Genomic DNA, 12547 nt, shown 5'->3' with positions numbered 1-12547 from the left:
CTAAGAACATTTGCCATTACACAGCATAGAGACCACTGCAGTGCATAAGAGACCACTACAGACCACAAGAGACCACTACAGACCATTAGAAATGTTTTAATGGTTTTTACAGTAGGGTAATTCCTTCTCGATTCATAATTTTTTTTATTTATTTATTTTTCAATCTTGATGGAATTATACTCCATTACAATACACTCCCTGCCATCTGGTATCCTCTATGTAATGTAAGAATGCAAATATTTAGGGACGAAGCAGTAAATCAATGTTTATTTTTATGGTACCATAATATTGTGACCTGGGGACTAATAATACATATATATATATTATATTGGGTCGAAATGATATCTTTTTAAGTCCCAGTACAAGAGTATATATATATATATATAACAGCAGTGTGGAGTAGTGGTTAGGGCTCTGGACTCTTGACCGGAGGGTCGTGGGTTCAATCCCCGATGGGGACACTGCTGCTGTACCCTTGAGCAAGGTACTTTACCTAGATTACTTCAGTAAAAACTCAACTGTATAAATGGGTAATTGTATGTAAAAATAATGCGATATCTTGTAACAATTGTAAGTCGCCCTGGATAAGGACGTCAGCTAAGAAATAAATAATAATAATATATATATATATACATATACTGCAGAGCACTGGAGAGCTGCTTTGATGAGTCAGAATAAGTGAGAAAAAAAAACAAGAAAGATTATTGTTTAACAGGGTTTGTAAAAAAAAAAAAGTGCCTCTTTAAATAACTTTTTGATCAGTGTGAATGAATATGATAAACTCCCCCCCCCCCCCCCCATTGTAAGAATAAGGCCATGACTGGTAAGTCCATTACAATTTTTATTTTGCACTCCTAGCAAGAAAGAACTGAAAACAATGATTAAATATCTCCTACCTGTCTATGTAGCGCTGAATAAAAACAGCAGCTGCCTGGAAAGAATCTTCTCCGGACTGTATGTGCTTCAAAATGAAATGAATTAAATGTGGACAGTGGTGTTTTCAAAGGAGATGTTCCATGTTAAAGGTTCTCTGTATGCCATTTGCATTTGTGTAGGCCGAAGCAGTACCCATCTGTTTCAATAGCACTCAGCTGCACTGAGCCTTGGAGTGAGGAAGTGCATCTCACTGCCAGGAATCAATGAAGCAAAGGCTGTGGAGGAGACCAGGGTTGTTCATCAGTGTGGAACATTTTCTAGAATCTTGCTCAGACTTGCCCAGATTTATTTTCCTTGTCAAAAATACTTTATTGCAGAACTGTGAACAAACAAACGTGTTAAACATCTGTTTAATTGAATAAATTAAGTGTGAACAAATAAAAAAAAAGTTCACAGTTTGTTAGAATAGAGAGGATAACTCGCTTACAATGCACTGCATGTAGTATATGTTAAACTGTACTGTGCATCAAGCTTATCTTTTTTTTATTTCATATATGTTCGTTTTCAGTGTATGACTATATTTAGGAATGTGAATGTTTTATGTTGTTGTTTTAATGTTTTAAGCTGTGGTGCCCTGTAGAATTTTAAACAGGTTGTAGTTTAATATATAACCAAGCTTGTGGTAAAAATGTCAGCTCTACATGGTTTTCATGCAATGTAACCTTTTTAAATTGAGTTTAAAATAATACCTGCATATTGCCCTGTTCATAGGTGCCATTTAGTCAGACTTCCAGACACCCCCAAAACACACACACACACATACATACATATATATATATATATATATATATATATATATATATATATATATATATATATATATATATATATATATGCAGTGCCTGGAAAATGTGATTGAATGCCACCACTAAACTGCTTTGAAGACAATGTAAGTATGTATTAAACAGACACCAAGGAATTGTATTAAGTGTCAAACTGAACACGTGGTTCACACTGGCTTGAATAAATATTCATTGAAATTAATTGACGTGATCACTTGACTTGACCACTAGAGGGAGCTGTGAATGCACAAATGAGTGTGGGTGCTCAACTTGTTAGCTCTTTGAACAGCAGTTTCTTAACCTCCTCACCTCCAGCTGTTTCCTAGACAGCAACATTGACATTATCCCTTATAACCAGAGTTGCCAGCATTACGGATACCAAAACAGGAATATCTCTGGGGTATCCTATTCTATCCATTTGAATGCAAAAAATACCATTCCTGTGATCCTGTCTAACGTGGACAAAACACAGGGTATTCGGTTCCTTCTGAAGACCTTCTTCGTCAACATTTGTGCTAATTAATTATATAGTGCAGTGTGACGGCAGATTCAATGCATTCTGGTACTGCAACTCTCCAAGAGAAAAGACTTTGGAGGTTCATCACACATTTCATATTCCGCACAGCGAATTTGCAGACAGAACAACGTGTTGACTTAACACACTCAGAGATCATCTGTTAGAGGGATCTGAAAGCAGGTGAGAATCCAGAGCTCAGACCCGCATCCTTGTGTCATACCTCCCTGTCTCCTGATACAGAGCAGACGTGTGGACCATTGGGCATAGCTGCTGCTACTCTCTGGAATTCATTCGAAATATGTGGCCAGTTTTTTTTTTTTTTTTTTATGTTATTTGAGGCCTGAGGAGTTAATGGCTCCAGACCTTGAACTCAGCCAGTGCAGTTTCAGCTTCAATAAAATAAAATCATATACAATGCCCCCTTCAAATAAGACTTAATTGTAAGCGAGTGAGCCTGCTGACTGCAAATAGTTTTCTCCATCCCGCTGGCACTCTTTATGCAATAAAAAAAAGAAAAACCTCTATCACATTTTTGCAAGGGGGAGCTTATGTTGAAAATATTCTAATTAAGATTCTTTTAAATAAAATAATAAACTAATTGAGGGTTGAACCAGCAACCCTGTGCTAAAACACCCAGACTAACAGTAGTTCCCCAATGCAGGCTGTAACACTCATTTCATATGAATGGTCTTCACAATGCACAATTCTCATATCAATATATAAATATACACATTATCAATGCATGCTTTATTCTGTCTATTGCTTGGCATTCAGTCCTCCTCTGAGATATACTCAACTACACATATATTGAATAGTTTACCAGTACTTTATAAAAAAAAGTTGCAGACAATAATAATTGCTTAACCCAGTCCCTCTTATAAATGGTGTGTCTGTGTGAATTTAAAGGACTACAGTACAAATTACTATTTTATTGGTATTTACAGTAAATGCCTCATTAAAAAAAGAATATTGATGCTGCTGGTGAATAGTTTGTGAGGAACATTGGCACAGGCTGCATACAGGCACAATGTGGATGGTGCTGTGCTATTACATCATGTGAGCCTCCCCAAATATCTACTCCAGGGCACCTCAAACTGACCTTAACAACCGTCCCTCCTTGTCACCCAGGAGGTAAGAGGCTAGCGCATTAACCTGCTGACACCTTTTCTCTATGTGAGCTCTGAATTCAAATATCAAAGCAAGAGGGTCTGTTTAGATTGCGGAGTGGAGGGGGAGTGTTGAATTGTCCTGAATGCTAGGTGTGTCTGTCTGTAGTGATCCCCCCCTCCCAGGGTTGTCCTGGCCAGGGCTCAGATGCAGTTCTCAGAGAAACATGTTTCCCCCTCCTCTAGGTCGGGGCACGCAGTTCCGCTATTGGCCGGTTGGAGCAGGATGTAGCGTGTTCTGTGACGGATCCCCGGTCTGCCACACTTCTCCAGACACAGACCCCATGAGGACCACCTTGACACCTCACAGTCCAGGGGCGTCTCTGAACATGGGAGAGAAAACACAGCCTGAGGTCAGCAGGTGTGGGATACTAACCTAACAGTTCAGTTGAAGTTAAGCAAGCATGATGTGTACCGCTGGTGTCTTTGCAATAATATTAATGCTAATGTGTTTGGATTTAGGATTATTGTGTGATTGCACAGTGAATTATTGTATATACTTTTAATTATCCCGGTCTCTCTTGAACAAGAAACATGCAGCCTCAATGTCAATAAAATCAATGACTGTAAAGAGTCAGTGCTCACCTGAGTAGCGTTTGCTGCCAGCCTCTCGGAGGATGTGGTTGGAGAACTGCTTGTGCCCGGGCGAGTGCCCAGTCTGCCGTGTCAGGGTCAGCCTGGCCAGAGGGGGCAGTTTTTCCAGCTTGGGGTAGTAGAAAGAGTTAGCGGGGTGGTTTGGGTTCTGCGACGTGATCTAGCAAGCGGGAAAAGAGAAATAAATAAACCCTTAATCAAGGATCTTTATTTTATTTTTTAAAGCTTGTTTAAAATACATCAACCTCATTCATATAAGAAGGAGTTCAGAACATTCAGTAGACGTACCAGGATGAGCATTACACGTGAATTAATATTACCTGAGTGATGTTTTCCTGGGGCACTGTGAGATAGTTTGGAGATGAAAAGGTGAAGCCGCTGTCTGTCCCCGCATCATATGGATAAAGGTCAAGTGATACTTCCTGTACCCATTGGCCACCGTCACAAAGATCAAGGCTGTCAACCCCAACAAACCAATCAGGGCTTGGAATGATTTTCCCCATCAGAGACAGCTGGGGGTGGCAGTGCACACAAGACATGTTAGAGAGAACGCTTTGAACCAACTCCAATCCAGCCACACGTTCAATCAGTCAGCTCTCTATTACTTAGTTTCATTACTGTTATAGTGAAACACATTTTGGCTTGAGTCTTAAATAATAATACATTTTTAAATATGTATATTACTATCAAACAAAGATAAAAACTAAACATTTAAATGCATTTATTGCAATAGCATAATAATACTGATTATGTTCAAATATATATGTGTATGTGAGTGTTTGAAAGAGGTATAACTGCAGAGTACAAAAAAAAGAAAAAAATAATTAGGATATACACAAAACACAAAACTACAAAGGCGGTCAATTTGACCGTTTGCGGTTTTTAAATTAAATTTACTGTCTGGCAGATATGGGTCTGTATGCTTATGACTTTTCCTAAATATATGTATTAATTATCCTGACAAAGTAGGAAACACAGGGTTGCAAAAATAAGGGTGATATAATACCCTCATACCTAAAACTACCAGACCAGGCAAATTGACCACTACATTGATAACAATAGTATTTTGCTTATACAATATTCTATTTTATTATTTGCATTTATCAGTCAGGACTGTGCCGGTGATGTGTTGAACTGTGATTAGATTAGTCTGCAGCCCGTACATGAATGGCTTCTTGTAATCTAAGGAATCTATTATAATCAATCAGTCTTTTGTAGCGTCCACTGTCTGTCATGTGAGCAGTTATTGCCTTTTGTAACTCAGGCGCTACTGTCTGTCATGTGAGCAGGTATCTCCCGTGATCTATTTTTAGATTTACTCAGGTTACTATATATGTCAGCAGCAGTGAAAGTGAAGCCAGTGAAGTGCCAGGACCAAGTGCCAGAACAAGGCCCATTTATGTTAAAATTTTTGTTTTTTTTCTGCATAGTTTCGGTTGCGTATTTGCGCTTTGTTATTTCTGTATATAAACCTATTTATTTTACTTATTTACATCGTTTTGGTTGTACAGTTTTGCATGTAAATAATACACCTGTATATAGACTTCTTTTCAAATGTTATTTTTATTTAATGTTTTTATCGCTTTTTGCCGTTGTGCTTTATATAACATGTCTGTATATAAACCCATTTCTGTTCAAATGTTCATTTATTTACAATGTTTCGGTTGTGCAAATGTTTTATATGACGGGCCTGAATAAACTATGACTTATATCTGATTGTTTGTCCTTTTATTATAATATTATGTTGTTTTTAATACGCTGGTCAGATTATTTCAAGTTTACTGCACTGTGTTTACTTTTCTTTCTACAGAAACATCCTGAAATAAATTATTTTTTAATCATTTAAACCGTTGGTGTTTTTTTTAAAACATATCGTAAAAGTAATTTGTTAGAAAAAAAGGAGACAATGTTCCTTGCTAAGAGGTAGGGCGTTTTTTGCTGTGTCTAATATTTTCATTATACACACATACCACAGATACTGTACTACAGTCAGCACTCACATATCCGACCCTGTAACGCTTTGACTTCAGTGACGGTTAAAAGTGTGAGACACATATCTGATTATTTCATTTGGCCCTTTCCAACCTTTTCCATTTTTCAGGGAACACAAAAATATGTCAAAAATACATAGCTGAAAGGACAGTGTTTTAAAATAAGTAGGCTTCCATTTAGATGTACTGTAGTTGGTTTTGTTGGTACAGTACTATATTTTCAACATAAGAAGTATTTTAATTCAGAAAAGAGACGACTGTGGACACGTGGACTGTAATACAGCACATACTTTTAAATCCGGTACATATTGTTGCAGTATGTAAAATTCCCTATTAACCCCACAGCAAAATGAAATCAAAATGTTGCCCATGCACAAAACTGCTTACAACGTAAAAGATAATGCAATTTAGCAAAAAAAAAAAAAAAAAAAACAGTTTCCATTATTAAAACAGTATCCAAAATCAGTATTCAAAATTGCAGAATATAGTGCTCGATACGGCCCTAATGTCACAGTTCACTTGCAAATGAAAATGCACAAAAGCAACTAAAGATTACAGATTTAAAAAAATACATCACAGTATCTACAACTCTTTAATGATGAACTGTTTTACATTACAGTAGCTGGTCTCGTTCACTTTGTTGTTGCTGCATTTTCATCAGGTGAAACTGGAGGAAGCTCTGTGTAACTGCACAATAAAGATAGACTGCTTTGTGACGGGTAAGTGCATTAATTTATTACATAATTTATTAATTTATTATATATATATATATATATATATATATATATATATATATATATATATATATATATATATATATATATAATGAAGATTGATTTTATTCTTAAGGACAGTAAAATGTGACTGATGTGTATCTGAGTGTCGTATATATCCGAGTGCTGACTGTACATAACATCTGGTTGACCTGACCAGAAAAACAAAAACAAAAAAAAAGCTTGGATTTGATTAATGTCTCTTTTTACATGACTTCATGCTGGAAATATCGCTGAGTTTAGAAAGGCTGAAGGAGGACTTCATAAAAGTGCCAACTTGAATTTAAGTTCAGGGCCATTTATTATAAAATCCTCCAGATGGTTCCATTCAAATGCTGCCTGTCCTTATATCAGCAACCAACAGCCAGCCCAGTGGATCCGTGCCAAGATATTCATATAAAAAGGGCTCCCTTCTAATAAAGGATGCCCCAGATTTAACATGCTGTTCCCTGCCTAATGCTAAATACATCGCCATGGTGTCAGAAGAGTTCCAGGAAAAACACAATTTAACAATAATTAACCCTTTTATAAAATAATAAATAAAAGGTATAATAACTGGAACCTGGCCTCATTTGCTAAACAGTACTTTAGCACTGAACATCCAAGCTCAAGCCAGACAAAGGAAGATTTTGAGAAAAATGCTAATACATCAATCTCATGTAATACGTCATGGCAAGTGCATTCATTGGCTTGTGTTGCCTGTGTAAGCACATGATTAATGTCAGTGCTCTGGGAAGGTGCTGTAATCCCCTCTCTTCATCCACAGAACAGGGATAGCACAAGCGGTACCAATGCTAGCAATCCAATCTTCACTGCCAGCCAGTCTGGCCTTGTACTGCTTTAAACAGGGATTCTGTACATTTCGCTTCTCAGAGGGCTCTATTCATATGAATAGTCCTTAAAATACTTGGGTCCTTAAAATAGTTGGGTTTCCTACTTCGGGTCATGGTCATTCCCTCTCAGGTTTCGTAGGTAAGATGGTTTGATGGTGGCAACACGCACGCAAAATAGTGAAACCATTCCAGATGCAGGGCTCTGATTAGCATGGCCTGACTAACATTCAGGGAGACTGAATTGACTCAGTGCCTCACTTTCTGGCTGCTTGGGATGTATCACATAAAGTTCATTATAATCTCTTTGACTTTTTGGGGATTTTACAAGCCTACCAGCAGTTACAGTGGGTATTTGTAACTAGGGAGTGCTTTTTGCTTGAGCACTTGTATTCATTTTTAAATCTTTTTTTTGTACAAAGTCAGTTAACTTGCTTAATCAACACAAATGCCGGCTTATCTTAATGGTGGTGCTGCAGCAAAATAAATGAGCTAGCTAATAAACAGCACAGAAAATCCTAGCAAGCACACTACAGCAGCCTCCCTGTGCCTAGCCTTACCCGAGGGCTCCTGGGTTGCATGTGCAGCTCTGTGGAGGTGTGCCCGATCCCGTTAGAGATGCCCGGAGCTCTGTACACACCATGGACACTCTTCGTACTCTTCTTCACCTCCTTGGTCTCTTTGATGAGAGCGGCAGTCACCCCCCTCTCTGCAAACATCTGCACCCCCTGACTGGCCAGGGAGCCCTCCTGCCACAGGTGGAATCTGCTGCTATGGCTGACCGCTTGGAGAGAAAATAACCTTACAAAACTCTGTGCAGAACAAACCGCCTCCAACATTGTGATACTTTATAGAAGCTGTGCTAAAGAAGATCCTTGGAAAGCTTCGTGACAACAGGGCAAGCAGTCCCAGCTGTCTGCTTCCAGTGCGTCTTTAGGCTGTATTTCAAACCAGCACTCCAGAAAACCATATATCAGCATCTGGTTTCCATTATTATTATGGTTTATTTATTTGCCATCTAAGTGGAAATCTTGACTTTGTTTTTGACCTAAGTAAATGTTGGCTTGAAATACAATCCTTGTTTTGCTGTGAATGCAAAACCAAATGCCTTGGCCTAATTTCTTATCGGATGCATCAGGAAATATTTAAGCACTGACCCTGGAACCTCGGGGGATGGGAGAATGGGGGGTTAGGATGGAGATTGCCAGCAGCAACAGGGAATGGGAATGCCCAGGGTGACCATGTAGTTCCAGGTTGTCACACCACAATGCATTATGATACTGCTAGTCCTGCATCAATTAAACAATAAAGGATACCTGAATGCACAGAAACCTGTCCTTCAAAGTTACCAGGCCAACAGGAACAGAACCACATCAAGAAATGTTTTTAATACCTTTCCTTTGAGCTAAAGTTTGTAATGCCGTATTTTAACATCATTGCCTCCATGAACGCCAGTCATTCATCACTCAGATGGATGTTTTTTTTCCTTACCTATGAGTTTGGACCACTGGGCAGGAGGTCTGAACGTAGGATACTGCTTGGGGAATGTTGTTGGATTCCATTGCCCAGTAAAGACCAGGATGTAAGTGGCGGGACTCCTGGCTGTGCATGCCATCTGATTGGCTAGCCGGAGAGCGCTGCCACATGATAACCACAGCATCACTGCCAGGGTCCTCTGCAGCCAACCAGGAGGGAGAAGCTCTGCTGACATAATCTGAACAAAAAAAGACAATCAGAATGGGGCACAAGGGCATGTCGGTGCAGTATGTTCAGATAAAACATCCAACTTGGATTGTCCCATGTTTTTTCAATCACTAAACAGCTGAGATCCCAGGGTACTGCAGATCAGTTATAGAGCAGTCTGTAATGAATGCACACCTGCTTGTTTGTCATGACAGGGTCTCCGGCACTGGACTCTACCCTCAGCTAAAACAGGCTCCAGTCCTTTTTGACTGTCTGACACAACTGCCAAAAAAGAGTTTGTTTGTTTTAGCTAAGTTGAACAAGGATATATGGCTTTTGCTCTCGTGCCATCGATAAGGTCATTGTCCAAAATTGAACCCAAATACAAAAAATATAAAAGGAAAACAAACAAACAAACAAAACAACATAACCAATATCAAGGCTTTGAATATGAGAACGTCTTTAACTCTATATTCTAGTCCCATTTAACAAAGAAAAATGAAATGATCAAATAATAATAAAAAGCAACCCTTGGAGTACTCTATATAATGGTGCAAATACACAATATACACATACAAAATCAAAACAAACCACCATAGTATTTCAAGAAGGACTGTATCATTTTCTATTTTTATATACCATACACTGCATGGGCTGGCATTTGAGCATTGCTTCTATCATTTGTTGCTTTAACAGCATTATATTTCTAAACAAAAGATTTGTTTACTGGTATTTTAGTAGCTGAAGTGCAGTTGGCACTTTTTTGAAAGACAGATGTCTCTTTGTGTTGAGATTACAAGTAAGTAATCGTCTGGAAGCAAGAAGCAGTGTTTTCACAACAGCAAAACAATGAAGAGTTCCTAGAAACCAAATACATTTCACAAATATTTGCAGTCCTCCGTGTCATTGCATGATATTTCAACACGGTGTGTGCACAGGGAGCCCCTGATTGCATTCTACTCTGGAGTAAAGTAGTTAAGCGATTCTTCCAGGAGAAATGCAATCAAGCTAAGAAAGCAGGCAGCAGACACATGCAATACAAACATTTATTTCACCCGTGGTAAGTTTGCATAACTGTTGAGTTTTAGTCAGAGAGAAATACAAAACTTTTAATTTTGCAAAACTAGCAGCCGGACTGATGTTTGCAACTGGTTTCTTGCGAGTTATGATTTATTTTAGAAAAGAAAACATTGCAAACTTTGAGCAAAGGCTTTAAATCTAATCCATTAGCCCCTGAAACAAATCCCGGAGAAAATTAAAATAATGGAATTGAAAGGCTTACCAGGACCGGTGATGATTGAAAGGCAAGGTGCCTGTTGTGTAGAGTTGCTGTGTGTAGTTCCCTTTGCTTCTTTGCTTCCCTCAGACAGAGTACCACCTGCGCTCTTTTTATGGATGGGAGGTACCTCCTCCCTCATTATTGTAACCCCATGTATGGAAAAGGCATTGGCCATGTGGAAAACTTGACTGCTGTAAGCAGATCATCTTCTTCATGATCATTAACTCTTTCACGTGCATGTGATTGTTCTAGCCAGGCATTCTGTCTGCAGATGCTGCTTCTAACTGGTGGAACTCTGCCTCTTTCCAGATGAAAGCACAATACACATGGCATATTTTATTTTTTTTTCATATGGAAAGATCATGCAAATCAAACATTCTCTAAAAGATTGTTTATTCAATAATGCAATACAGCCCAAGGTTACATTACTTTGTATTCCTTTTTTAATTTTTAATTTTTATTTATTAGATTTGCAATCCAGTGCCCTTATTTCAGCATTCATTTATTTATTTATTCAAAATTAGAAATAAAAGAAATGACAATGTAAATGTATTGGCTTTTGTATATAACAAAGTTGGGTCTTAGCCTGTTGTGTTGCAGCTCTTTCAAAGGGCATCATCTGTTGCTTTTTTATGTCATTATGAATATGATTGTAGCTACTGTGATTGCTTCTATACTTTATTATAATCACTCTGAACTCTTGTATGATTCTGCTGAATATATAGCACTGCACAGCACCATTACACCAAACAAGACACTAAAGACAGAAAGGGATCCCATCACACACGACACACTGTCCTTAATCAGGAGGGCAGACAGGAAACCAGGGAGCAGCAATCTACAACCACATGTCCTCTTTAACCTCTCAGCTAATACAATAGTTCATGTTTTGGTCTATTACACCAGCTGACATAAACAATTTTAAACTTTCTTAAGTCTTGAAATGGTTGTCATTTAATTTCATGAGTTTCTTTTTAGTAACCTCTACTCTGCTGCCTTTAACTACAGTGCGCATTGCGGAACTTACAAAATACCTTAGACATTGTGGAACATCCAATAAGAACACAACTGTCTCAAGCAACCACAAACATGTAGGCAACAGAACTCAAGTAAGTTCCAAACAAAAGCACTTGTGGCTGGATCTGTTTTCTATGAAGCATTTACAACTTCAGATATACCGTATCTTGTCGGTGGAATTCTGTACCCGGTCTTTGAAATCCTACGCTTGAACAACTTTAGCATGACAGCTTCCAGAGACCTGGCCTCTCTATATCAGTATTTAATAGACTGCCTCAGGCTGTGGGCCCTCTTATCCGATTAATGATAAGGTCCCCTCTTTATGTGTTACTGATGTCATAAACAGTCTAGGGTTCCTGAAAACTGGATGGCAGTTTGGTTCTTATTGTTCATATTAAATCTGCTAGAAAGGACTCTTTTTTCCAGGAATAACCAAATCCTGGTGCTCTAGACAAATTAAAGGACATTTTTCAGAAGTGAAAGATCCATTCAACATAAATTTAATTTTGGCCCAAACTGTGGAGGGAGCTGTGACAGAAGTGAAGATCATTACTAAAGGGCTGAATATTCCTGGAATCACTTTAAATGATGTCATTAATGCAGCGGCTATGACAAAAATTGGGATTTTTACAAGAATGCATCTGGTGTATGCCGCACTAATCTTTTTATTAAGATTCTGAGCTGCAGAATGACAAGTAGGTCAGTTTGGGGAGTTTTTACACTCAGGAACTGCCAACATTTCATTTTTTTCAAAGAACTTGGCATTGTAAATAAAACAAACGAGATGTCCGCAAAGCTCTCTCATCTTTCCCTCAGCTCTTGTTGTGTTTGGGCTGGCTTTCATGAAAACTAGGTTAGGGGAAATCAAAAACATCTGCTTTCAAGTGATTCATATTATACATGCTTGTTTATCTCTGAAGATTATTTGAGATTAATACCATATAGACCTGGAATAAATCTGAATTATGTTATTTAATGC

The 12547-nt window shown here is 38.2% G+C and overlaps 1 protein-coding gene across 1 annotated transcript; it reads right to left on the bottom strand.

The window, feature by feature from the left end:
- Positions 1 to 1808: 1808 nt before the first annotated feature.
- On the bottom strand, positions 1809 to 10673 carry LOC117412739 (spondin-2-like). The gene is made up of 6 exons (XM_034021292.3): positions 10555 to 10673; positions 9081 to 9303; positions 8150 to 8373; positions 4316 to 4507; positions 3987 to 4155; positions 1809 to 3724 (listed from the first exon to the last, which is right to left on the bottom strand). Exons 2-6 carry the CDS (start codon positions 9298 to 9300, stop codon positions 3546 to 3548), a joined length of 984 nt encoding a protein of 327 aa, XP_033877183.3. The 5' UTR covers positions 9301 to 9303; positions 10555 to 10673; the 3' UTR covers positions 1809 to 3545.
- Positions 10674 to 12547: the final 1874 nt, after the last annotated feature.

Source organism: Acipenser ruthenus, chromosome 23 (genome assembly GCF_902713425.1).
Source record: "Acipenser ruthenus chromosome 23, fAciRut3.2 maternal haplotype, whole genome shotgun sequence".
Lineage (NCBI taxonomy): Eukaryota > Metazoa > Chordata > Actinopteri > Acipenseriformes > Acipenseridae > Acipenser > Acipenser ruthenus.
Note: the sequence above shows the minus strand (reverse complement) of the source record. Positions and strands in the feature narration are given on the sequence as shown.